Source organism: Cetorhinus maximus, chromosome 15 (genome assembly GCF_964194155.1).
Source record: "Cetorhinus maximus chromosome 15, sCetMax3.hap1.1, whole genome shotgun sequence".
In the NCBI taxonomy this organism is placed as follows: domain Eukaryota; kingdom Metazoa; phylum Chordata; class Chondrichthyes; order Lamniformes; family Cetorhinidae; genus Cetorhinus; species Cetorhinus maximus.
Genome location: NC_135893.1, coordinates 57,751,469 through 57,777,302, shown reverse-complemented (window position 1 = coordinate 57,777,302; position 25,834 = coordinate 57,751,469). Strand labels below are relative to the sequence as shown.

General features: G+C 43.2%; 2 protein-coding genes across 9 annotated transcripts in view; both read left to right on the top strand.

Annotated features, from left to right (window-relative positions):
• Positions 1–10,476, top strand: part of LOC144690705 (ADP-ribosylation factor-binding protein GGA1-like) — a 34,462-nt gene extending 23,986 nt beyond the window's left edge. For 2 of the 3 annotated variants that reach the window (XM_078558459.1, XM_078558461.1), the window contains 5 exons: positions 199–326; positions 676–990; positions 1,743–1,908; positions 2,127–2,237; positions 6,809–10,476. In XM_078558459.1, the coding sequence (XP_078414585.1) occupies positions 199–326; positions 676–990; positions 1,743–1,908; positions 2,127–2,237; positions 6,809–6,919 (831 nt within the window). In that variant the 3' untranslated portion in view covers positions 6,920–10,476. The remainder of the gene's footprint in view (positions 1–198; positions 327–675; positions 991–1,742; positions 1,909–2,126; positions 2,238–6,808) is intronic. The other variant, XM_078558460.1, reaches the window with a different exon arrangement.
• Positions 10,477–13,030: 2,554 nt separating this feature from the next.
• Positions 13,031–25,834, top strand: part of cog7 (component of oligomeric golgi complex 7) — a 63,774-nt gene continuing 50,970 nt past the window's right edge. For 2 of the 6 annotated variants that reach the window (XM_078558446.1, XM_078558444.1), the window contains exon 1: positions 13,173–13,535. The gene's annotated coding sequence lies outside the window, so the exon portion shown is untranslated. Of the gene's footprint in view, positions 13,138–13,172; positions 13,536–15,565; positions 15,582–23,338; positions 23,516–25,834 lie in introns of those variants that run through there. The other 4 variants (XM_078558443.1, XM_078558442.1, XM_078558445.1 and 1 more) reach the window with 4 other exon arrangements.

Genomic DNA, 25,834 nt, shown 5'->3' with positions numbered 1-25,834 from the left:
GAGTTAACGTGTTTGCTTGACTTGTTGAGTGAATGGATGTGTGTGTCACACTGCACAAGGTTTAGGGAGCTCCTCCCTAATGTTCCCACAACCTATTTCTTGCTGCAGAGAGAACTTATATAAAAGTTTGGCCCTCTTAGAGTCCATGTATTACTCTCCTTTAATTCTCGGTGTGCTGCTGTGTCTCTCATGTTGCAGGGAGCAACTCCGACTGTAACCGTACCAAGCTCCACGACCAATGGGAGTAGAGGTCTGGCCGGCCTGGACTTGCTGGGGAGGACACTGATGGAACAATCTCTTGGACCTCGAGCTCAGCCATTCCGATGGTGAGAACCACCATCTATTCCTCTCCCTCTGTCCCTTTTGTTTATTTGTTTCTCTTTCTTACTCGCTCTCTCTCATTCTCTTTGTCTCTTTCTTTGCCGCACTCCCCCAGTGCTGACCCCTGACTGTCCGCACTCCTTCAATACTGCCCCCTGACAGTGCGGCATTCCCTCAGTACTGCCCCCCCAACAGTGCGGCGGTCCCTCAATACTCTATCAATTTGTGAAGTGGGTCTCCGAGCTCCTAGCAAAACCGAAGATAGTTTCAAGGAGCAAGGCACCAAAAACAATTAAAGGGTCTAAATCTCTCCTTCCTTTCAAAATAACAATATTCTATTCGGTATCTGAGCAGGGACCAGCCACAAGTGAAACCCACGCTGAACGAGCTTCAGAACCAGGCTCTGACCCACCAGCTGGCTACAGCCATGGATCCCAGCGCTCCTGCGGTGTCAGCTCAGCTCACAGCACCAGCTCTCCTCCCTCAATGGACAATGCCATCTTCTGAAGCACCAGGGCTCTGCCGGGACTCCCCATCCCAGTCGTTCTACACTATGCCTGTCTCAGCTGCTCCACAGAGTCCCTCACCTGCCAATCCCCAGCAAGTTGACACCAATGACCTCTCCTTGAAGAATGTCTTTGTGCCTTTGGAGAGCATCAAAGCAAGTAGGTGCAACAAGAGCGATGAGAAGGACTATTTGTGTTCATCGATAGAGAGGGATTTACAACCCTCATGAGTTTTGACAGGTGGGGGTGGGATCTAATGGTGTTCGAAATGATTAATGGTGGAGATGCAGTTTTCTTAGTGAGCTTTAGGGCTATTGTCAGCAATCAGCCTTTGACATACACAGAGATCAGTACCTGGAAAGGGCTGAGGAAAGGAAGTGGGAGTCAGACACTCCTACTGAGCACCCGTGGATCAGTCCGATGGTCAAGTGGCCTTCCTCATATGTACTTTACAGCCATCTTCAGTAACTGGTACAACCACAACTAGCATTTATATAGCACCTTCAATGCTGTAAATTGTCCCAACGTTCTTCATGGGAGTGTAATCAGAAAAAATGTAATACTTGAGAACATTTGAACCAAAGCTTGGTCAAAGGGGTAAGTTTTTAAAGATCATCTTAAAGGAGGAGAGAGAGGTAGAGAGGTGGAGGATTTTAGGAACGGAACTCCTGAGCTAGGCCTCAGAAGCTGAAGGCATGGCTGCCAATGGTGGGGCTTTGGATACCAATAGGAGATGTTAGGCCTGGATGAGAGATGTTCTAATCTTCCTTTCCAGGGCTTGGGGTGTAGAGGCCAGTTTTAGTCCCCATACTGCAGTCCCGGTAAGATTGGCCAAAATAGCAGGACAGGATCCTAGTTGTCTATCTCTGTAGCACAGCCGGCATAACTTCTTTCCCCCATTAAACCTGCAGGTAGCGTTCCGCCCGTCACAGCCTTCGACAGAGATGGTTTCAGAGTTCTGTTCCACTTCGCTAAAGCCCCTCCTCCCGGGAGACCGGATCTTTTGGTCGTTGTCATCACACTGCTGAGCTCAGCGCCAACACCCATAAAGAGTATCACATTCCAAGCTGCAGTTCCAAAGGTAAGACTGCAGGCTGCCCATCGCAGATGCATGTGTTTGTGTGACTTCCCTCATATAAATCACATCCAAGTTTAACCGGATATGAGTGTTACTGATGTGTGCTTTGTCTGTGCCTTGTGTCTGAGGGAAGTCTGCTTCATTTATATGCTGCAGTGTGACCTTGTGTTGGAGGAGTCATGGCTGTCAATTTATTGCTCTGGCTATTTGTTTGCTTCCAGGTGATGAAGGTGAAACTGCAGCCTGCCTCTGGCACAGAGCTTCCCGCATTCAATCCTGTACTCCCGCCTTCCGTCATCTCACAAGTTATGCTTCTTGCCAATCCCCAGAAGGTAAGGGATTTGATGGACATTTTTGCTTTCAATAAACCAACTCTGGATATATTCTGGAAAGTTTCATCACATCATCTCCTTCCATTTGATTGCCCATATTCTTGACCTTGCCAAGTACTGTGTGCCTAGCTATTGGCCACCCATATGCTTGACTTCGTCACACACTGCATTGAATCATAGTATGGTTACAGCACCAAAGGAGGCCTTTTGGCCTGTTGTGTACATGCTGGCTCTCTGCAAGAGCAACTCAGCTAGTCCCACTCCCCTACCCTTTCCCTGTAGCCCTGCAATTTTTTTCTCTTCTAATAATTTATCTACTTCCCTTTTTAAATTTGCCTCCACCTCATTCCCAGGCTGTGCTTTCCAGATCTTAACCACTCGCTGCACACCCTGCCATTGGAAAGCGAATGGACTTTTCCTTACCCGAATAGATGATTAGTCATTGGCCTTTTTCCCTCCATCTCCAGTATTTGTCTTTTTTTGCAATGGCGGTTTTTCTGCCACAACAGTGTCCATGAGATTAATCCTCAATTCATGGAGACTCTGAGGCAACACTGACCTCCTCCCAATCCAGAACCTCAATGTGAAATTGGATCCGCTTTGGCTTCTCTGATGAAATAGTTTAACAATTGCTCTCTTTTTCTTTTGTCCCATTTTCTCCTGTCCAAAATTGGCAGGCTGTAACTAGTGAAGTGCCACAAGGATCAGTGCTGCAGCCTCAAGTTATTTACAATCTATATTAATGACTTAGATAAAGAGACAGGCAGTAATGTATCTAAGTTTCCTGATGATGCTAAGGTGGATGAGAACATGAGCTGTCCTAGGCCCAACCATCTTCAGCTGCTTCAATTACCTTCCTTCCATCATAAGGTCAGAAGTGGGAGATATTCGCTGATGATTGCACCATTCATGGCTCATACGAAATAACAGCGGAAATAAACCATTCAGCCTATCGAGCCTGCTCCGTCATTCAGTAAGACCATGGCTGATCTGTTTGTCTTACTAATTCCACGTTCCCATCTACCCCTGATAACCTTAGGTTCTTGTTAGGCAAGGGAATCAATATACCTCCGTCTTAAAGATATTCACCACCTTCTGAGGCAGAGAGTTGCAAAGTCGCACAACCCTCTGAGAGAAAAAAATTTTCCTCATCTCTGTCCTAAAGGAGCACCCCCTAATTTTAAAACAATGCCCCCTAATTCTGAACTCACCCACAAGAGGAAACATCATTTCCCCATCCAACTTATCAAGACTGTTCAGAATTTTATATACTTCAATCAAGTCAACCCTCACTCTTCTAAACTCCAGTGGAAACAGGCACAGTCTGTCCAAACTATCCTCACAAAACAACCCACTTATTCCAGGTATCAATCTAACAAACATTCTCTGAACTACCTATAATGCATTAACATCCTTCGTGAAATAAGGAGACCAAAACTGCACACAGTATTCGGGATGTCGTCTCACCAATGCCCTGTATGACTGAAACATAACATCCTTACTTTTATGTTCAATTCCTCTCGTAATGAAGGATAGCATTCCATTAACCTTCTTAATCACTTGTTCCTGCAAACTAACTTTTTGTGACTCATACATTAGAACACCTAGACCCCTTTGCACCTCAGAATTCTGCAGTCATTCTCCATTTAAGCAATACTCTGCTTTTTTATTCTTCCTGCCAAAGTGAACAACTTCACATTTTCTCTCATTATACATCTGCCAGATTTTTGCCCATTCACTCTGTCACATCTGTCTGCAACCTCCTTATGTCCTCTTCACAACATACTTTTCTAGCTATCTTTGTGTCATTTGCAAATTTAGCTACCATGCCTTCACTACCCTCATCTAAGTCATTGATATAAATGGTAAAAAATTGAGGCCCCAGCAAAGACCCATGCGGGACTCCGTTCATTACATCCTGCCAATCAGAAAAAGATCCATTTATGCATACTCTGTTTTCTGCCAGCCAGCCAATCTTCTATCCATGCTAATATGTTACCCCCTACATCATGAGCTTTTATTTTCCACAATAACCTTTGATGTGGCACCTTATGCCTTCTGGAAATCCAAGTACAGTACATCTACAGGCTCTCCTTTATCCACAATGCAAGTTACTCCTTCAAAGAACTCCAATAAATTGGTTAAACATGATATCCCTTTTACAAAACCATGCTGACTCTTCCTGATTACCTTGAGTTTTTCTAAGTGCCCAGCTATAACCTCCTTAATGATCAATTCTAGTACTTTCCCCACGACAAATGTCAGGCTAACTGGCCTATAGTTTCCTGCTTTCCTCCCTTTTTGAATAGATGGGTTATATTTGCTACTTTGCAGTCTGACGGAATGTTTCCAGAACCTAGTGAATTTTGGAAAATTAACACCAATGCATCTGCGACCTCATTAGCCATCTCTTTTAAGACCCTAGGATGAAGTCCATCTGGACCCGGAGGCTTGTCAGCCTGCAGTTCCAACATTTTGTTAAGTAAGCTTCCCTAGTGATAGTAATTTCACCAAGTTCCCCTCTCCCTTCCACCTCTTGATTTACAGCTATTACTGGAATGTTTTTTATATCTTCTGTCGTGAAGACAAAAGCAAAATATGTGTTCATTTCATGCGCCATTTCCTTATTATCTACTATTAACTCCCCATTCTCATTCTGTAGGGGACCAACACTCTCATTTTTCCTTTTTAAATACCTGAAGAAGCTCTTGCTATCCGTTTTTACATTTCTAGCTAGCTTCCCCTCATACTCTTTCTCTTGATTAACCTTTTAGTCATTCTCTGCCGTTCTTTATATTCTGACCAATCATCTGACCTGCCACTCTTCTTTGCACAGTTATATGCTTTTTCCTTAAGTTTGATGCTTTCCTTAACTACTTTAGTTAACCAAGGATGGTGGAACCTCCCCTTAGAATATTTCTTTATAGAAGGAATATACTTATTCTGAATATTCTGAAATATCCCCTTAAATGTATCCCATTGTTCCTCTATTGGTCTACCCTCTAGCCTAGTGTCCCCGTTCATGTCAGCTATCATAACCATATAGTTGCCCTTATTTAAGCTTAAAATACTAGTCTTAGACCCATTCCTTTTCTCCTTCAAACTGGATGTAAAATTCAGTCAGATACTGAAGCAGTCTATGTCCAAATGCAGCAAGACTTGCTACTTGGCTTGGGCTGACAAGTGACAAGTAACATTCATGCCTCACAAGCCAGGCAATGACTATCTCCAACAAGAGAGAATCTAACCATCGCCCCTTGACATTCAATGGCATTACCATTGCTGAATCCTCCACTATCAACATCCTGGGAGTTACCATTGACCAGAAACTGAACTGGACTAGCCATATAAATACTGTGGCTACAAGAGCAGGTCAGAGGCTAGGAATCCTGCAATGGGTAACTCATCTCCTGACTCCCCAAAACCTGTCCACCATCTACAAGGCACATGTCAGGAGCCTGGATGAGCGCAGCTTGAACACTTGAAAAGCTTGACAGCATCCAGGACAAAGCCCACTTGATTGGCATCCCATCCACAAACATTCACTCCCTCCACCACTGATGCATGGTGGCAGCAGTGTGTACCGTCTACATGATGCAATGCAGGAACTCACCAAGGCTCCTTAGACAGTACCTTCCAAATCCATGACTGCTACCATCTAGAAGGATAAAAGCAATAGGCACATGGGAACACCACCACCTGGAAGTTCCCCTCCAAACTACTCATAATCATGACTTGGAAATATATTGCCGTTCCTTCAATGTCGCTGCATCAAAATCCTGTAACTCCCTCCCTAACAACACTGTTGCTGTACCTACACCACATGGACTGCAGCGGTTCAAGAAGGCAGCTCACCACCACCTTCTCGAGGGCAGTGAGGATGGGCAATAAATGCTAGCCTAGCCAGCAGTGCCCAAATCCGACGAGTGAATAAGAAAAGATAGAAGATCAACTATGATCGCATTGAATGGCAGACCAGGCTCAAGGGGCTGTATGGTCTAGCCCAGCTTCTATTTCTTATGTGCTTCATTGAGTTGAAGATTGATTGTTTTGGTGAAAGACTTGGTTCCATTACAAGCACTTTGTAGTCTGATGGCTGAGGTCAATGTAAAGGTGAGGGGTCAACTTGCTGTCAGGGTTTCTATCTCTGGGAGAATGTATCGCTGGAACGTATTTGTCAAGTGACTTCCAACTGATCACACAGTCCCAACATAGGCTACCGAACAGGCTAATCCTCATGATGATGCATGACCTCCCCACGCCCATTGGTCCATCCTCACAAGGCCCTCCCTTCCCAAGCCAGTTGGACATCAAACAAGCTCACCATCAATTGATTGGATGATTCTTGACCATCAGTCACAGCTTTTCCCCATCTTCAATATTTTTATAACTAATAAACAAAAGCACTCAAAGATAACTTTAATGCCCTATGATCATTTTTCCCCTGCTCGCAGCTGTGTCCTTGAGATAAATTTCATTCTTGGAGACCCCAGGACAAACCTGGAGCATTGCCAACCCCAGTGTGTGGATTGTGATTATTTATTTATTTGTTTCTTTGTGCCTGTTTTCAGGAAAAGGTACGTTTGCGTTTTAAGCTACTCTACACTTTGGCAGAACAGCCCTTCACAGAGGTTGGGGAGGTCACTGAGTTCCCAGCCACAGAGACCTGGGGCAGTCTGTGAGGAGTGAAGAATGACCATAGAAGGACACAGAAACTGGGGGACACCACCCCTAAACATGAAGGATCATCATGGTTTTTCTTAACAAAAGTGCCACAGAATTCCCTCAAATTATATTCGATTCCACTCTGAGAGTGACTGATGATTGTTGGGATAGTTTTATTTTTGCAAGGAAATGTTACAACTTTAGATAGCTCTGGACACAATTTTGCCATGTTGCTTCTTGTTTATTCTCCTTTCTATAGAATTGGTGCTCAAGCAGACGATGACTTGTGGTCACTAATGCTCATTTTGCTGCACAGGTAGAGGTGCAATCCCTGCCCACCCAGCATCAACAACCTGGATTGCTCTCCCCATCCACAGATACCCCACACATCCAGTGTCAACATGCAGGGGGCACTCTCATCCCTCACAATTATGCTACACATTGCAGTCCCACCCATAAGGGACGTTTTCCCTCTGCACTGATAGACTGTATACCCAGCATCAACAATTGGGAATGTACCCTCACTTCATGCCCTGCCCACCATGCCTCCACTCTGCCTCCTCACCACTGCCAACCTCAGTTATATCTTTTGATCTGTGTGGTTCATTGCCACACCGTGAAGTGCCATTTACCCACTAAGTATTGGAGGAGACCCAGATCTTAACCCTTGGCTCAAGTGTACATAATGTCTGCTGAATGCACCGGACCTGATGCAATGTGTTTGCCTGCTTACACTAGAAATACTCATATTTCCTGACCCTTACCCCTGGAGATTTGCTACAGTTCACATACTCCCAGCGATTTGGTGTTCTGTTTGATTAGATGCTGAACTATCTAACAGCCACTGCATAGAAGATGGAAGCAATGTAAATTTGCACAGATGTTTGTTATTTGGGGTGTTGGAGCATTTGTGTTTTACAAGCAGATGTCACTTGTTTACAAGGCATTGTATACTCTTTCGAAACTAATGAGAAATAAACTAAAGTATAAACAAATGATCAACCCCATTGAAAGGGGTACTTCAACATTATTACAACTAAAACAAATCAAAGAAAACATATTAGATTAAATTTCACTTTGAGGGGTGTTGATGCACTCTAGCCCCACCAGTGGACATCGTATGCTCCCTCTCCAGGGATGCGAAGGTAACCTTGGAAAAGAAGGAGGCAGGTAGTCAGGATGAATGACCCCCTCAACTGCCTGCTGCCTGGACTTGCTAATAACCAACTTGGACTGGCCCAGGAGTAGACCAATGAGGGGGAAAGCACAGTGTATATATCCTCGCTGCGATCACTGATATCCTATGGATCCAGAATTGAACTCCCAGCACAAACACAACCACTGGAAGGGAGATGGAGAGAATATAGTCCCTTTTAATTTTCAGTTACAAGGTCCCCAACTCTTTGCACCTTGGATCCTTGGCAATAATTGCAAGCAGAAGTTTGGCTGCTCTGACATGTTGCTCTACCATACATCAATAACTGCGGTAATGAGACAGGAGAAGCTAATATTGGGGGAAAGGGGAGTACATAGGAACAGAAATGGGCCATTCAGCCCCTAGAATCGTTGCACATCCTTGAGTAATTTGTCCTTTTGCCCCAACAGTGAATTATCCATGTGATGTAGTGATCAGATTCTGCAGCACTCAGTGTGAATAGCATAGGTCAGTATATGATGGTGACACCTTGACACTCAGCAGCAATTGTGGGACTGTTTTTTCATAAATGCAGTGATCCAGTTTGGACACTTGTAGCTTTAATTTTCTCTGTGCTTGCATTACTCAATATATGGAAGAAAGTAACTCGCTTCCGAGTGTCTAATTGAAATAGCGACCTGTTCTCAGGGGTGGCAGTTGCTTTACTTCCTTTACAGAAGAAATTAATTTGTGGTCAGAAAGTAAAGTTTAGGAGACCTCACGCCATTGAAAATACCATCTGGAAATTCTGCACAGCCACCTCTAAGCTAAGAGACAATTTACAAAAAGCGAAAGCAAGTTCTTGGACACAGTCAAAGAAATAAATGTTTAAGGAGAGAAAATGTAATCAAAGTGTGTGTATAAATATAATATATATATATATTTTTGTAATTTTAGAACATGCAATAATGTAACTGCCAGGCTTTATACCTCTGTAGATTTGTCGGACATTTAAGCGATATTACAATCCAGATTATGTAAAATCATGTTTATGTATAAAGGTGCACTCCAGCTGACTTTGAAGGATAGAGCCTGGAAATTACTCAGTCCTTGAACCTGTCATCCGGGCTGATACTCAGAGCAGTACTGACAGGGTGCTGCAATGTCAGAAATGTATCTTTCAGATGAGATGTTTGATCTTGTCTATCTGTCCTGGTGGATGTAAAAGACCCTGTGACACTATTTGAAAGGAGAGCAAGGATTTCTCCCCAGTCTCCTGGGCCAACATTTCTCTCTCAATTAACAGGGAGTGTGGGATTTTGCTATGTATGATGTCTGGTGTTTCTCCCTAACAATAATGTCTGCACTTTAAAGTAATTTAATAGCATCTGAAGCACTTTGGGACATACCTGAAGTTTGTGGGTGCTATGTAATAAATTTATTTTTCCTTGTAGCAGACGGCTGTATTGATTTTGTGTGATATTTTAAGGCTGCAAAAGACTGCATTTGTGCACTGGATTGGATGCTAATTCAGTGAGGTGGGTGGGGGAAGGGACAGGCGTGAAATCTGTAGGAACTGAGTTCTATGCTCCTTCCTGAGTCCTGCATTTCAATAAAATGGCGGGGGGGGTGGGGGGTGGTGGGAAATCACCATGAATCTGTTATGATTATAGATTATTATAATTCTCATTGTTAAATTTAGGTACTCCTACTGCTAAACTGTTGCACATAAGTTCAATTTTCAAATTTGTTTTATATTAAAAATCCTCTTCTTTCAATAAAATTTGACTTTTTCCATTGTATAGTGCAGTAGGTTCATTACCCTTCTCTGAGGGTGGAGTGCAGTGTTATAACTGAGAACCTTACACTGAGGAAATTGTGTACCAGAAAGAATGTTATAATTGAGATAAAAACAGAAAATGCTGGAAAAACTCAGCAGGTCTGACAGCATCTGTGGAGAGAGAGTACTTTGGTTTTATCTTAGTGTTATAATTGAAACCCTTGGAAAAGGTTTTTCCAACTCTGCCCTCGTGATTATAATGGCTACACCATTGATGGTTGTGCCTTCAGCTGTCTAGGTTCTATGTGCTGGAATTCACTTATTATTCCTTTCTCCTTTAGGATGCTCCTTAAAACCTACCTCTTTAACCAAGCATTTGGTTCAGCTGTCCTAATGTCTCCTTTGGCTTGGTATCAATTTATTTTCTGATTACACTCCTGTGAAGTGCCTTGGGACTTTTACTGCATTAAATGCACTATATGAATGTAGGTCGTTACAATATGCACCTCCTGTTCGTGGTACTTGGGCAGTATGCTGTAATAGAGCCATGTAATTTTAAGTTATGTGAACTGGTAGTTTTATGCTTTACTTTGGTATACTGTTGACAAAGTCTGTTTTAATATTTCTATCTGCTGAGAGTAAAATAAATCTTTTAAAACATCAGTTTTTTTTGTACGTTCTTGTCCTCCTGTACAAGCTCCAGGACCTACAGGTCATAGGTATTTCAGATTCCCAGTAATGTGTGACCACACTGGCTGCTGGGAGATGTTTTGTGTGCTGGGTAGGCCAATAACTTTCAACATGTTCTATCCGCAGTAATGCCAACCCCATTGACTCATAAATTGAGACAAATTCTTAAAAATGAAGAGATTTGATATAAACATTGTTTTTCAAACATAAACCAATATAGATTGACAGTTGGTTTCAAACCTCATTAGTGGCTTATTTAATCCCTTAACAGGTTAGACTCTTTACAAAATCTATACTACTGTATCTAAAAATGATTTATAAAAATTTTTTTTGAAAATCCTACTTGTTTTCCCACATGTGTTAAAGAAGGATCATCTCTGTCACCACAGTCACTGTTGGCTGAAACAACTACCTCCTTATAGGATGAAATCTAACCCATGTGTCACAGCTTAATGCATTAATACATTAAAAATACCTTTAACTACAGTGAAGTAACTATTATCAACTGTAAATTTGAGTTATTCTAAATATGGTAGTGGCAGTTAATACTTAAGTTAATTGTCAGGAACTGGAGCATAGTGGTTATCTTATGGGGCGAGTAATCCAGGGACATGGATTAATACTATAAAGACATGAATTCAAATCCCACCACAGCAACTGGGGAATTTAGATTTAATAAATCTGGAATAAAACATGTAAAAACCCATCTGGTTCACTAATACCCTTTAGGGAAGAAAACTGCTGTCCTTATTACTTTGTGACTCCAGACTCAGCAAGGTTGTTGACATTTAATTGCCCTCTGAAATGGCCTAGCAAGCCAAAAAAATGTCGAGTAAGAATAAAACCAGGTGGACCAACCTGCATCAAGCTAGGCACCCAATATGACAAGTGTCTTGTTGACCCTGCATAGTTCTCCTGTCAAAATTGTGAGAGCTATACCACAGACTAGTTTGCAACACTGAATCATACCTTATAGCCCAGGCCATATCCCAGACTCCTTCATCACCAACCAGTGATGTGCCATAGGGTACAGTGGTATACAGTCTGGAGGGAGTGGCCCTGAAAGTCCTCACCATTGATTCCAGATCCATGAAGTATAATGGCACCCGGTCAAACATGGGCAAGGAAACCTCCTGCTGATTACCACCTACCTCCATGCTGAACAACACTTGGAAGAAGCAGTGAGCAAGAATGTACTTAGGGTAGGGGCCTACAATATCCATCAGAAAAAGGGGCTTGGTATCACCACCTCAAGTACAGATTTGCCAGACTGACTCTGTAGCATATGGTGAGAGAGTGAACGCAAGGGACAAAAGTAACTTGACCTCATCCCCACCAATGCATCTGTCCATTGGTAGGAGTGATTAGCACAGATTTTGTGCGGAGACCAAGTTAAATGGGACAGATGTGGAAACAGGTCTAGCAACTCATAACTGGGCATACATGAGGTGCTGTTGGACACCAACAGCAGCAGAATTATATTCCACCATAATCAGAAAATTTCATGGCCCTGTCTTTTCCTCATCCTACCCTTACCATTAAGCCTGGGTCAATGAAGAGTGCAGGACAGCATGCCAGCTAGGAGCACCACCAGGCACACCTAAAAATAACATACAAACCTGGTGAAGATACAAACCAGCACTATATGCATGCTAAAAGTAGAAACAGCATCCTATAATTGTAGCTAAGTGATCCAATAATCAAGGACCAGATCAAAGCAGTCCTGCCACATCCAATCATGAATGGCGGTGAACAATAAATAATTATTGGGAATAGGAGGCTCCTTGAATCATCCCATAGGGAGGTGTCAGCTGTGGCTCAGTTCATAGCACCCTTGCCTTTGAATCAGAGGGTTGTGGGTTCATGTCCCACTCCTGGAAACCAAGAACTGTGAATGTACTCGAAAAGAGTTACATGCGATCTGTTGATAACTCGAAAGAATTTTGAATCGTCCCATCCTCAATGAGGGGGAGCCTGGAGTATATATATTCTGGTACACATTAAAGTATTGCAACGGTGTGGACAGGCTGGAAAATCCAGAGCGTCTTTTTCTCTCAATTATTAATCATATGTACATTTTTATTCGTTTATGGGGTATGGACGTTGTTGCCATTGGTATTTTACCCTGAAGTGGAGAAAGGGAAATCAGCCAAAGCTCCTGCTTTTGACCCGTGTTCTGGGGACGGGGCCGCTGTAGGAAAGGCCATTGCAGGAAACTCTTTCGAGTTACCAACAGTCACAGATTGCAACTCTTTTTGAGTACAATCACAGTTCTTGGTTTCCGGGAGTGGGACATGAACCCACAACCCTCTGATTCAAAGGCGAGGGTGCTATGAACTGAGCCACAGCTGACACCTCCCAGGAGCGGCCCTTAGCCTCCAGTTGGCCCCTTGTTTGATTTCGGTTTGCTAATTGCCAAGCTGCGCCGTTTATATCACGTTCAATGGGGGATATGTCCTTCCCAAGATGGTGACCGCATGGTCCCAAAGGTTACTTTACGGCGTGCGATTTGCGACAGTGACCGGGTGCGATCCACTTTCCGGTTGCGTGGCAGTGGAGCTGCGGTTTTTCCTGTTTACGTCGCTGAGTTTTCGGTTTATTTACGGGGCGGGAGCCGAGCCCGGGGTCAGGTACAGGTACCAAGTCGCGTTATTCAGTTCTCACCGGGCTGGCATTGGAATTCGGGTTTTGGGATCTCGAGTGCAAAATCTAAGGAGGCCATTCTGCCCATCGCACCTGTTCTGGCTCTTTGGCGAGCTCCCTATGAAACTCACTGTCATTAGTGTCAGCCTGGCGCCGTGCGCAGCGTTCTCCAGTTAATAGGCGGTGACTTCAAGACCCACTCCAGGGACCAGAGCACAAAATCCAGGCGGACATTCCCTGCAGTGCTGAGGGAGTGCTGCGCCGTCAGGGGGTCGTTGCCGCCGAGGGAGCGCTGCTGGAGGGGAGACACTGAGGAAGGGTTGCACTGTTGGAAGAGTCGCCTTTCAGATAAGGCATTAAACCAAGGCCCCATCTGCCCCCTCAGGTAGATGTTAAAGATCGCAAGGCCGCTCTTCCAAGAAGAGCACAGGAGCTCTTTCTGGTATCCTGCACCAACGTCGTTAAAACTGAATACCTGGTCATTGTCACATTGCTGTTTGTGGAATTGGCTGCTGCTGTTTCCTACATTACAGCAGTAGTTGCAATTCGGAAGAGGGCTGTAGCAGTGGAAGCCTTTTGTTTCAATTTTTTTCATCTTAAAATATTTATCAATTTCTTCTCAGGCTAATACTTTTAGGAAAGATTGAACAGGCTGGGGCTCTTTTCTCTAGAAAAGAGAAGGTTGAGGGTAACCTAATAGATTTTAAATTATTGAAGAGGTTTGATTGGGTTAATGTAGTGATTTCCACTTGATGGGGAGACCAAAACTCAGGGCCATAAATATAAGATAGTCACCAATAAAACCAATAGGGAAAACTTCATCTACGATGACGAGGTGATGAATTGAATATTAACAGGCAGCTAGATGTGCATCTGGGTGAAGTTGGGAAGAAAAGGTCATACTGATAAGGTTTGATGAAGTAGGATGGGAGGAGGGTCATGTGGAGCATAAACAGAGACATGGACCAGTTGGGCAGAAAGGCCTGTTTCTGTGCTGTAAATTATGTAACTCTGTGTAAAAGTAATTATGAAACCTGCTTCGCCCGCTGTTTCTGCCCAGACATTCTGTGTCCTGACAATCTTCCACTGAAAACAACTTTCCCTAACCTCACCCTTATTCTTGCAGTGATGTCTGGTTAGGGCTCACCTACTAACCGTTGGATATTAAAGATACCACAGTGTGATTGAGAGGAGCTGGCCATTCTAAGTAACTATGACCGTGGTAAACACCCTTGCCCTTCTCAACTGCAGTTGACCACACCATAGGAACATGGGATTTAGGAGTAGACCATTCAGCCCTTTGAGCCTGCACCACTATTCAATAAGACCATGGCTGATTTGGTTGTGTCTCAACTCCAGTTTGCCATCTGCCCCCAACCCTTGACTCCCTTGACTATCAAAAGTCTGTCTAATTCTGCCTTGAATAAATCCAATGCCACCCTCCTGCAATGCCTGTCTACCGTTGTCCATTGGGACTACAATCACCTGGTTCCATATGAATTGGGAACAGGAGAACGCCATTTGGCCCCTTGAGCCTGCTCGGCCATTCAATAATATCATGGTTGATCTGATTGTGGCCTCAGCTGCACATTCCCGCCTACCCTGATATCCTTTCACTCCTTCTTAGTAAAGAATCGATCTACCTCTGCCTTAAAAATATTCAACGACCCTGGCTCCTCCACTCTTTGGAGAAAAGAGCCCCAAAGACACTCGACCCACTAGAAGAAAAAGTCTCTCATGTAGGGGGAAGATGAGGAGAAATCTCTTACATTTAAACTGTGTCCCCTAGTTCTTGTCCCCCTCATAGGATCTTATGTGTTTCAATAAGATTCTCTCTTATTCTTATAAGCTTCAATGGATAAAGGCCCAGCTTGTTCAACCTTTCCTCGTAAGATAACTCCCCATACGAGGTATCAGCCTAGTGAGCCTTCGCTGAACTGCTTCTAAGCAATTATACCCTTTCTTAAATAAGGAGGCCAAAATTCTACATAGTACTCCAGATATGGTCTCATCAACACCTTGTACATCTGTAAAAAGACATCCTTAGGGTCTTAAGAGATGGCTAATGAGGTAGTTGATGCGCTGGAGTTAATTTTCTGAAATTTGCTAGATTCTGGAAAAGTTCCATCAGATTGGAAAGTAGCAAACATAATTCCTCTAGTCAAGAAGGGAGGGAGGCAGAAAACAGGAAACTATAGGCCAGTTAGCTTGACGTCTCTCGTGGGGAAGCTATTAGAATCGATCATTAAGGAGGTTATAGCTGGGCACTTAGAGCTCAAGGCAATTGGGAAGAGTCAGCATGGTTTTATGAAAGGAAAATCATGTTTAACCAATTTATTGGGATTTTTCTTTTGAAGGAGTAACATGCGCAGTGGATAAAGGGGAGCCTGTGGACGTACTGTACTTGGATTTCCAGAAAGCATTTGATAAGGTGCCACATCAAAGTTTATAATGGAAAATAAAAGCACATGGTGTAGGGGTAAAATATTAGCATGGATAGAAGATTGGCTGGTTGGCAGAAAGCAGAGGGAATGCATAAATGGGTCTTTTTCTGATTGGCAGGATGTGACGAGTGGAGTCCCACAGGGTCTGTACTTGGGCCTCAACTTTTAACGATTTAAATCAATGACATAGATGAGGGGAGTGAAGATGTAGCTAAATTTGCAGATGACAAAGATAGGTAGGAAAGTATGTTGTGAAGAGGACATGAGGTTGCAGATGGATATAGATAGGTTGAGTGAGTGGGCAAAGATCTGGAAAATGGAGTTTAATGTGAGAAAATGTGAAGCTGTTCACTTTGGCAGGAAGAACAAAAAGGCACAGAGTACTACTTAAATGGAGAATGGCTGCATAATTCTCAGGTGCAGAGGGATCTAGGTGTTCTAGTTCATGAGTCACAAAAAGTTAGTATGCAGGTACAGCAAGTAATTAAGAAGGCTAATGGAATGCTATCCTTTATTACGAGAAGGCTTGAACATAAAAGTAAGGATGTTATGCTTCAGTTATGCAGGGCATTGGTGAGACCACATCTCATACTGTGTGCAGTTTTGGTCTCCTTATTTAGGGAAGGATGTAAATGCATTGGAGGTGGTTCAAGGGAGGTTTACTGGATTGATATCTGGAATGAGTGGGTTATCTTATGAGGAAAGGTTGGACAGACTAGGTTTGTTTCCACTGGAGTTTAGAAAAGTGAGGGGTGATTTGGTTGAAGTATACAAGATCCTAAACGGCTTTGACAAGGTAGATGTGGAAAGGATGTTTCCTCTTATGGGTGAGTCCAAGACTAGGGGCCACTGTTTTAAAATTAGGGGTCGCCCTTTAAGGACAGAGATGAGAATTTTTTTTTCCTGAGGGTTGGAATTCCTGCGACTTTGGAATTCTCTGCCTCAGAAGGTGGTGGAGGCAGGGTCATTGAATATTTTCAAGGCAGAGGTGGATAGATTCTTGTTAGGCAAGGGAGTCAAAGGTTATTGGGGTTAGATGGGAATGTGGAAATCGCAACACAAGATCATCAACCATGATCTTATTGAATGGCAGAGCAGGCTCGAGGGGCCGAATGGTCTACTCCTGTTCCTATTTCTTATGTTTTTGCTTTTATATTCCATTCCCCTTGCAATAAACAACAACATTCCATTTGCCTTCCTAATCACTTACTGTACCTGCATACTACTTTTTGTGATTCATGTACTAGGACACCCAGGTCCCTCTGTACCACCGTGTTCTGCAATTTCTCTCCATTTAATAATACTCTGCTTTTCTATTCTTCCTGCCAAAGTGGACAAGTACATATCTCGTCACATTTTACTCCATTTGCCAAATTTTTGCTCACTCAAACTATTGTTATGATCCCTAGCCAGACCCCGGGATGTGGGGGGAGATCCAGGCAGGGACCAATGATGTTTTGTTTAAAGTAGATAAAGTTTGAGATTCAAGATGTTTACCAAGTGAATAAAGTCACAAGATTCCATGGGTTTTGAACAAAGTAAAATAAACTTTACCACACAAGGTCAGAACGATAAAACAGTTTACAAATCTGTCTTATACTCTAACATTCAGGGTAAGTATGAAGCCTGATTCCATGGATTTTTCAACACCCCACCCAGGCGTTTGTCACATTGTGAGCCAACAAATCTCGCTGAAACTTCATCTTTCTCACAAGGGTTTCCAACCTCCACATTTGAAGATCCTGCGTTGGAATTCTCTCCAAATGTCGCTTCCAGTCGGACTGCTTTAACAATGGCCCGCCTCACAAGGTTTCAATCTCACCTTCTGCAAATTTATTCTCCCTGGATCCCCGCGTACACTGGAACATTAGCTTACAAGCACCTTTTCAGATCTGTGGCCGTGCCAAGCAGAACACCACTGTTCCAAAGGGGTATCTTTGCCCCACTGGCCCTTTTTACTTAAATTCTGCTCCCTGCAACCCTTTCTCTAACTTTTTAACTTAACTGGGACCTCTGCCTGCCCCTGTCTTTGTGGCATTTATTGCCTGGCAGACTCCCTGAAACTAACTGCTTCAAGAAGAGCTGTTCACTGACCCTTGAACTGATTTGGTGACCTATCACAACACTGCAGGAGGGCCTTTGTTACTAGGCAGGAACTAATGTAACAAGCATTGGAACATTCTGTACCTCAAATGTTACAATCTCCACAGACTGCTAATTTAGCACCCAGGGACACAATGAATTGATTTTATGTCCTCTTCACAGCTTACTTTCCTACCTATCTTTGAGTCATCAGCAAATTTAGCAAGCATACATTCGAGCCCTTCATCCAAGTCATTGATATAAATTGTATATAGTTGAGGCCCCAGCACTAAGGCCTGGGACACTCCACTCGTCGTATCTTGTCAACCCAAAAATGACCCATTTATGCCTACTTTCTGCTTCCTGTAAGCTAATCAATCCTCTATCCATGCTAAATATTGCCCCCTATGCCATGAGCTCTTCTTTTGCATAGTTACCTTTTAATGTGGCACCTTGTCCAATGCCTTCTGGAGGCCTAAGTTCACAGGTTCCCCTTCATCCACGTTGCTTGTTATTTCCCCAAAGAACCTTTAATGAATTAGTCAAACATGATTTCCATTTCACAAAACCATGTTGACTCTGCCTGATTGTATTGAGATTTTCTAAGTGCCCGGCTATAACTTCCTTAATAATAGATTCCAACGTGTTCCCTCTGACATGTTAAGCTAACTGGCCTGTAGTTTCCTACTTTCTCTCTCTTGCCTTTCTTGAATAGTGGAGTCACATTTGCTATTTTCTAATCTGATGGGACCTTTCCAGAATCTAAGGTATTTTGGAAAATTAAAATCAGTGCATCTACAATTTTAGCAGCCACTTCTTTTAAGACCCTAGGATGAAATCCAGCAGGACCAGTGGACTTGTCAGCTTTTAGTTCTAATAATGTTCCCTTTCCTGGTTGATTGTAATTGTTTTAAGTTCCTCCCTTCCTTTCGCCTGCTGATTCGCACATATTTCTGGGATATTATTTGTATCCTCTACAGTGAAGACAGACACTAAATATCTGTTCAGTTTGTCCACCATTTCAAATTTTCTATTGTTAATTCCCCAAACTCACTCTGTAGAGGGCCAATGTTCACTTTACTTACTCTTTTCCTTTTTGAATATCAGTAGAAACTCTTATCATTTGTTTTTATATTTCTAACTAGCTTTCCCTTCTTATTAATCTTTTAGTCATTCTTTTCTGTTCTTTATATTCAGTCCAATCTTCTGACCTGCCACTCATCTTTGTGGAATTGTATGCTTTTTCTTTCAATTTGATACTATCTTTAACTTCCTTAGTTAGTCAGGGATGGTGGCTCCTTCCTTTAGAGTCTATCTTTCTCACTAGGGTGTATCTTCTTAAGTGTTTGCCACTGCATCTCTACTGACCTATCCCTTAACCTAATTTCCCAGTTCACTTTAGCCAGCTCTGTCTTCATGCCCTCATAATTACCTTCATTTAAGTTTAAAACACTTGTCTTAGGTCCAGTCTTCTTTCCCTCAAATTGAATGTGAAATTCAATTATATTATGATCACTGATACCTAGGGGCACCTTCACTATAACATAATTAATTAATCCTTTCTCATTTCGCATTGGGTGTCCTGCTACATGAATCATAAATGTTAGAATGCAGGTACAGCAAGTGATTAGGATGTCAAATGGAATGATGGCATTTATTGCAAGGGAAATGGAACATAAAAGCAGGGAAGTTTTACTGCAGCTTTATAGGGCCTTGGTGAGCCCATATTTGGAGTGCTGTGTATAGTTTTGGTCTCCTTACTTGAAAAAGGATATAATTGCATTTGAAGCAGTTCAGAGATGGTTCACTCAACTCATTCCTGGGATGAGGGTCTTATCTTATGAAGAAATGTTGAACAGGTTGGGCTTATACCCTTTGGAGTTTAGAAGAATGAGAGGCGATCTTATTGAAACGTAGAAGATCCTGAGGAGACTTGAAAGCGTTGATACCAGGAGGATGTTTGCACTTGTCGGGGAGACTAGAACTAGGGGACACAGTCTAAGAATAAGAGGTCTCTTTTAAGATGGAGATGAGAAATTTTTTCTGAGGGTCATTAGCATGTGGAATTCTCTTACCCAGAAAGCAGTGGAGGCTGGGTCATTGAATTTATTCATGATAAGGTTAAACAGATTTTTGATAGACAAGGGAGCCGTGGTTATGGGGGGCAGACAGGAAAGTGGAGTTGAGATCACTCATGACCTTATTGAATGGTGGAGCAGACTCAGAGGGCTGAATGGCCTACTGCTCCTAAGTCCTATGTTCCTGTCACTAGATCTAGTATAGCCTGCTCTCTGGTTGGCTCTAGAATGTGCTGTTCTGAGAAACTATCCCAAAAACTCTCTTATGAACTCATCATCCAGGTTACCTTTGCCAATCTGATTCATCCAATCAATATTTAGATTGAAATCGCTCATGCTTATCGCCATACCTTTCTCACAAGCTCCCATTATTTCTTCCTGTATAATCCATCCTATAGTGTGGTTCCTGTTGGGGGACCTATAAACGACTCCTACAAGTGACTTCCCTTTACTATTTCTTACCTCTACCTAAACTGATTTGACGTCTTGATCTCCAGGACTAAGGTCATCTCTCTCTATTGTACCAATGTCGTCCTTAATTAACTCCACCTTTTCCTGGCTTGCTATCCTTCCTAAATTTCATGTACCCTTGAATCTTCACATCCTAGCCTTTGTCATCCTGCAGCTCTCTCTCTCTAATGGCTATCAGATCATACATATTTATTTCTATTTGCGCTGTCAATTCACCTGTTTTGTTATGAATGCTACATGCATTCAGATACAGAGCCTTTAATTCTGTCTTTTTACTATTTTTGTAACCTCTAGCCTTACCTGCTGGTGCACTCTTAGGTTTGTACACTCTGTGCCTTTCTGCCATGCTCTGATTATCATTTCCCTTATTCCTACGTTGCTCTCGTGCTTTGCCTTATCCCTATTTAATTTATCACATCCTCCTGAACTTGATCCCTCACCCCCCCCCACCCCCCCTCAACAATTTAGTTTAAAGCCCTCTCTACTGGCCTAGTTATACAACTTCCCAGAGCACTGGTCTCAGCTCTTCAGGTGAACACCGTTCCAGTAGTACTGGTTACATTGCCCCATGACTCGAAACCATTTCTCCCACACCAATCTTTGAGCCAGCATTTAACTCTCTAATCTGATTTACCCTACACCGATGTGCTCCTGGCTCAAGTAGTAACCCAGAGACTATTACCATTGAGGTTCTGCTTTTTAATTTAGCCCCTAGTTGCTTATATCCCCTAAGCAGAACCTCTTTCCTAGTTCTAACTATGCCGTTGGTATCTACGTGAACCATGACCACTGGACCCCCCCCCTCCCACTGCAAGTTCCTCTCCAGCCCAGAGCAGATGTCCCGAAGAAGGGTCATATGGACTTGAAATGTTAACTCTATTCTTTCCCCACAGATGCTGCTAGACCTGCTGAGTTTTTCCAGCATTTTCTGTTTTTGTTTCAGATGTCCTGAACCCTGGCAACAGGCAAGCAACACAGCCGTCTGGACTCTCACTCTTGGCTGCAGAGAACTGTGTCTATCCTCTGACTATACTGCTCCCTGCTATCACTATCTATCTTTCTCTTTCTCTTTTTTCTCTCTCTCCCTTTTTTCTCCCTCTCTCTCTTTCTTTCTCTCTCTTTTTCTCTCTCTTTTTCTCTCTCTCTCTCTTTTTCTCTCTCTCTTTTTCTCTCCTCTCTCTCTCTTTTTCTCTCTCTCTCTTTTTCTCTCTCTTTTTCTCCTCTCTTTTTCTCTCTCTCTCTCTTTTTCTCTCTCTCTCTCTTTTTCTCTCTCTCCTCATTTGTTGAGGTTAAGGTGATCAGTCCGCCACTTAACCTGTAGAGGGGCACTCCTCGGTAATGTGCAGCATTGTGCCTTTTCGCAAGTGCATAGGGGTTTGTACTGAGGCACCATTGGTGGAGGTTGGCTGGATGGGGCCCCTGGCCTATCCTGAACATATTTAGTTAGAGCCACTGTTGCTGTGGCAATTCAAACCTGCCATTCGACAGAAGGGGTTTGTCACAAGGAACTTGTTATTGACTTTTCATGTTTCCCATGCCTTGATCCAGAGGATGTTTGCTGGTAGATCGTGGTCAGGAAGGGTGCTCCATATGGGGTGTCGAGATGGAAGCTGGGCAGTAGGTGGGTTGAGCAGGTCATCATGGGGTGGTAAGTGAGGTGCAGCATAGATGGTTTCAAACAGCCTGTGGGTTTCGTCATTTGGTGGATGTGTGGCGGAGTGATGTTTGCAAGGAGATGAATCCGGGGAGGGGCGTTGAGCGGAGAGTTACAGTTATGATGCACACTGTTGCATTCAGTTGAGTGTCAACAAGATGTGTGCAAGATGACCTTTGCCAGACAGTGCACAGTACTCTGCTGTGGAGTATAATAGGGCAAGTGATGATGTCCAGAGTATTGTGGCAGCAGCACCCCATGTAGATCCAGCAGGTTTGGTTAGGTTGTTTCTGGTTTGAACTTTGCTGCTGTTTTCTTCAAATGTTCCCAGAAGGGCAGAGTCCTTTGGAGAGTCACTCCCAAGTATGTTGGGCTGGGATCATGCTTAAGTCTCTGGCCATCAATGTAGATATGCAATTCTTGTTTGGCACTGGCATTATGGAGGTGGAATACACTGAATATGATTTTGGAGGGACTTAATGTGAGATGCCATGTGCTGCAGTAGTCCGTCAGCTTTGTAATATCTTTGTTCAGGACCTGGTCCAGAGTGCAGAAGGATGGAACTTAGGTGGTACACCAGATGTCATCAGTGTAGATGAACTTGTGGGGTGTGGTTGTTGACAGGTCATTTGTGTATATATATTGAACAGGATTGGGGCTAGCATTGAATACTGTGGTAGCCTACTGGCCTGTCTTCTCCATGCACATCTCCTTTACCCAAGGTGGACTCTGAATCATCTGTTGCGAAGGAGTGTGTCAACAACTGTCCCAACCCTGGTTGGAAGCATTCTGGACAGCTTTAAGAGCAGGCCAGTGTGCCGCACTGTATCATAGGTAGCTGTGAGGACCTAGCACTATGCCTGTCTTTGTATTCTTTTGGAAGCCATTTTTGATGTAGGTGGTGAGTGCCAGATCTTGATTACATGCGCTGTGACCCTGACAGAAGCCAGCATGGTCAACTTTAAGGATGGTCTCTACTTCCGGAGAGACGCGTTGCAGGATAAGATGCTCAAATATCTTAAAGCACATAGAAAGTTGTGAAATCAGTCAATAGCTGACCGCCAATGTGAGATCTTTTCCAGATTTTGGAATGGCAATGATTTTTGTCATACGTCACACCTTCAGGAGCGAGTTTTAGCTGATGATTCTTGCGTAGAACTTAGCTAGGCACAAGCATGGGGGCCAAATTGTTTCAGGAATCCTGGTGCGATGTTGCCGTATCCCGCTGCTTTGCCACATTTAAGCCCCTAAATGCTTCCTCCAGTTCTGTGATATTGAAGGGATTAGTACTGCCATGTTCTGCATGTTGCTGGTGTTGTTTTTTCAGTTCATTGTAGGTGATGCGTTTTACTTTTCCAACGGTGTCCTTGCTACATGGAGCAGATGACTGCAACTTGGTTTGGTGTGACTGATGGGCGATGTAATGTAGGCCCTGCAGCCCTTGCTTTCATCCGTACAGGTTGCAAGAACCTCAAACTGGTTGGACAATTGCTGAGGCTGAGGCTCCACCACTTCTACCTTCTTGATCCTCTTAACCTGCCTCACTCACAGTCAGACCCTCCTGTCCCTGATCATTGATCAAATCAGAAGACACTATCCTAAGGGGTGTGACCACCTCCTGGAACAAAGTGTCCAGGTAACTTTCTCCCTCCTGATGCATCGCAGAGTCTGCAGCTCAGTCTCCAGCTCACTGACTCTGAGCCGAAGCTGCAGGTACTTACTACAGACGTATTTGCCCTGGATCGCACTGGTGTACAGGAGCTTCCACATTGCACAGTTGCAACACACCACCTGCCCTGCTATATTTATTATGTATTAATTTATTTATTTTTCTTAATCTATAATTAATAAACCCTGCTACTCCCAATAAGCTTTATTACTGCTAGTAAAGTTTACTAATATTAGTAATTGTAAGGATTTATTAGTAAGTTACCTGAGTTTTGAAAGATAAATGAGCAAAATACTCACCAACTGATCACTTGCCTGTTTCCTTGACATCACTTTTAAATTTTTCTCCAAACAACTGAATGGACTGAACTGGATAGCCTCCTGCTGGGGGTCTCCCTCTCTCGCTCTTTTTAGCCTCTTGCCGGGAGTCTCCCTCTTGCTGCCTCTCGCGCTCTTTCTAAGTCTCTTGCCGGGTTCCATTCTTAACTATCTAATCGTAACCAGAGAATCACCTGCAATGGCTTCTCTTCCCTCTACTACACCATTACCTCTTGTATCCCCTAAGGATCTATCCTTGGTTCAAACCTATTTCTTAGCTACATGCTACCCTCAGTCACATCAACTGGAAGTGTCAGTTTCCAAAAGTAAGCCAATGGCACTCAATTCTACCTCACCTCCACCTTTTTTGAGCTTGAACAAATATTTTGCATCTGTCCTCAGATACACAGTAGAAGTAGAAGACACTAAAAAGATTAATGGTAATAGTAGAAAATTTGGGGGCAGAAAGGAGGAACTTAAAATAATTATCACTAGAGAAAAAGTTCTAGGAAAACAAATGGGACTTAAGGCTGACAAGTCCCCTGAAAATGATGGCCTACATCCTAGGGTCTTAAAAGAAGTGGTTGCATAGATGATGGATAAATTAGCTGCAACCTTCCAAAATTCCCTGGATTCCAGAAAGGTCCCAGTGGATTGGAAAGCCATAAATGTAATGGCCCTATTCATGAAAAGAAGGAAACAAAACAGGAAATTATAGATTATAAGACATAGGAGCAGAAGTAGGCCATTCGACCCATCGAGTCTACTCCACCATTCAATGATTACATGGCTGATCTGATAATCCTCAATTTCACTTTCCTGCCTTTTCCTCACAACCCTTGACTCCCTTACTAATTAAAAATCTGCCTATCTCAGCCTTGAATATACTTAAAGATCCTGCCTTTATAGCCCTCTGCGGTAAAGAATTCTACAGATTCACTATTGTCTGAGAGAAGAAATTCCCTCATCTCTGTCTTAAATGGGTGACCCTTTACTCTGAGATTATGCCCTTTGGTCCTAGACTTTCAGCAACCTCTCAGCATCTACCCTGTCAAGCCCCTAAGAATCTTGTGTTTCAATAAGGTCACCTCTCATTCTTCTAAACTCCAATGAGAATAAACCCAACCTACTCAAGATCTCATAAGAAAACCCCTCCATACCTGGGATTAACCTAGTGAACCTTCTCTGAACTACCTCCAATGCCAGTATATCTTTCCTTAGATAAGGAGACCAAAACTGTTCACAATATTCTAGGTGTGGTCTAATTAGTGCCTTGTATAATTTTAGCAAGACTTCCCTATTTTTATACCTCATTCCCTTTTGAAATAAAGGCCAACATTCCATTTGCCTTCCCTATTACCTCTGAACTTCTATGCTAGCTTTTTGTGATTCATGCACCCGGAATCCCTGTGCTGCAGCTTTCTGCAGTCTTTCTCCGTTTATATAATATTCAGCTCCTCTATTCTTCCTGCCAAAGTGCACAACCTCTCATTTTCCCACATTATATTCCATTTGCCAAGTTTTTGCCTACTCACTTAACCTGTCTATATCCCTCTGTAGACTCCTTGTGTCATCCTCACCACTTGCCTTCCCACCTATTTTTGTCATCCGCAAACTTGGCGACAGTACATTCCCTTCCCTCATCCAAGTCATTAATATATATTGTAAATAATTGTGGCCCCAGCACAGATCCCTGTGGCACTCCACTAGTTACAGGTTGCCATCCTGAAAATGTCCCCCTTATCCCAACTCTGTCTTCTCTTAGTTAGCCAATCCTCTATCCATGCTAATATACTATCCCCAACACCATGGGCTCTTATCTTATTAAGTGGCCTTATGTGCGGTACCTTATTGAACGTCTTTTGGAAATCCAAATATATTACATTACTGGTTCCCCTTTATCTATCCTGCTTGTTACCTCCTCAAAGAATTTGAATAAATTGTCAGGCATGATTTCCCCTTCATGAAG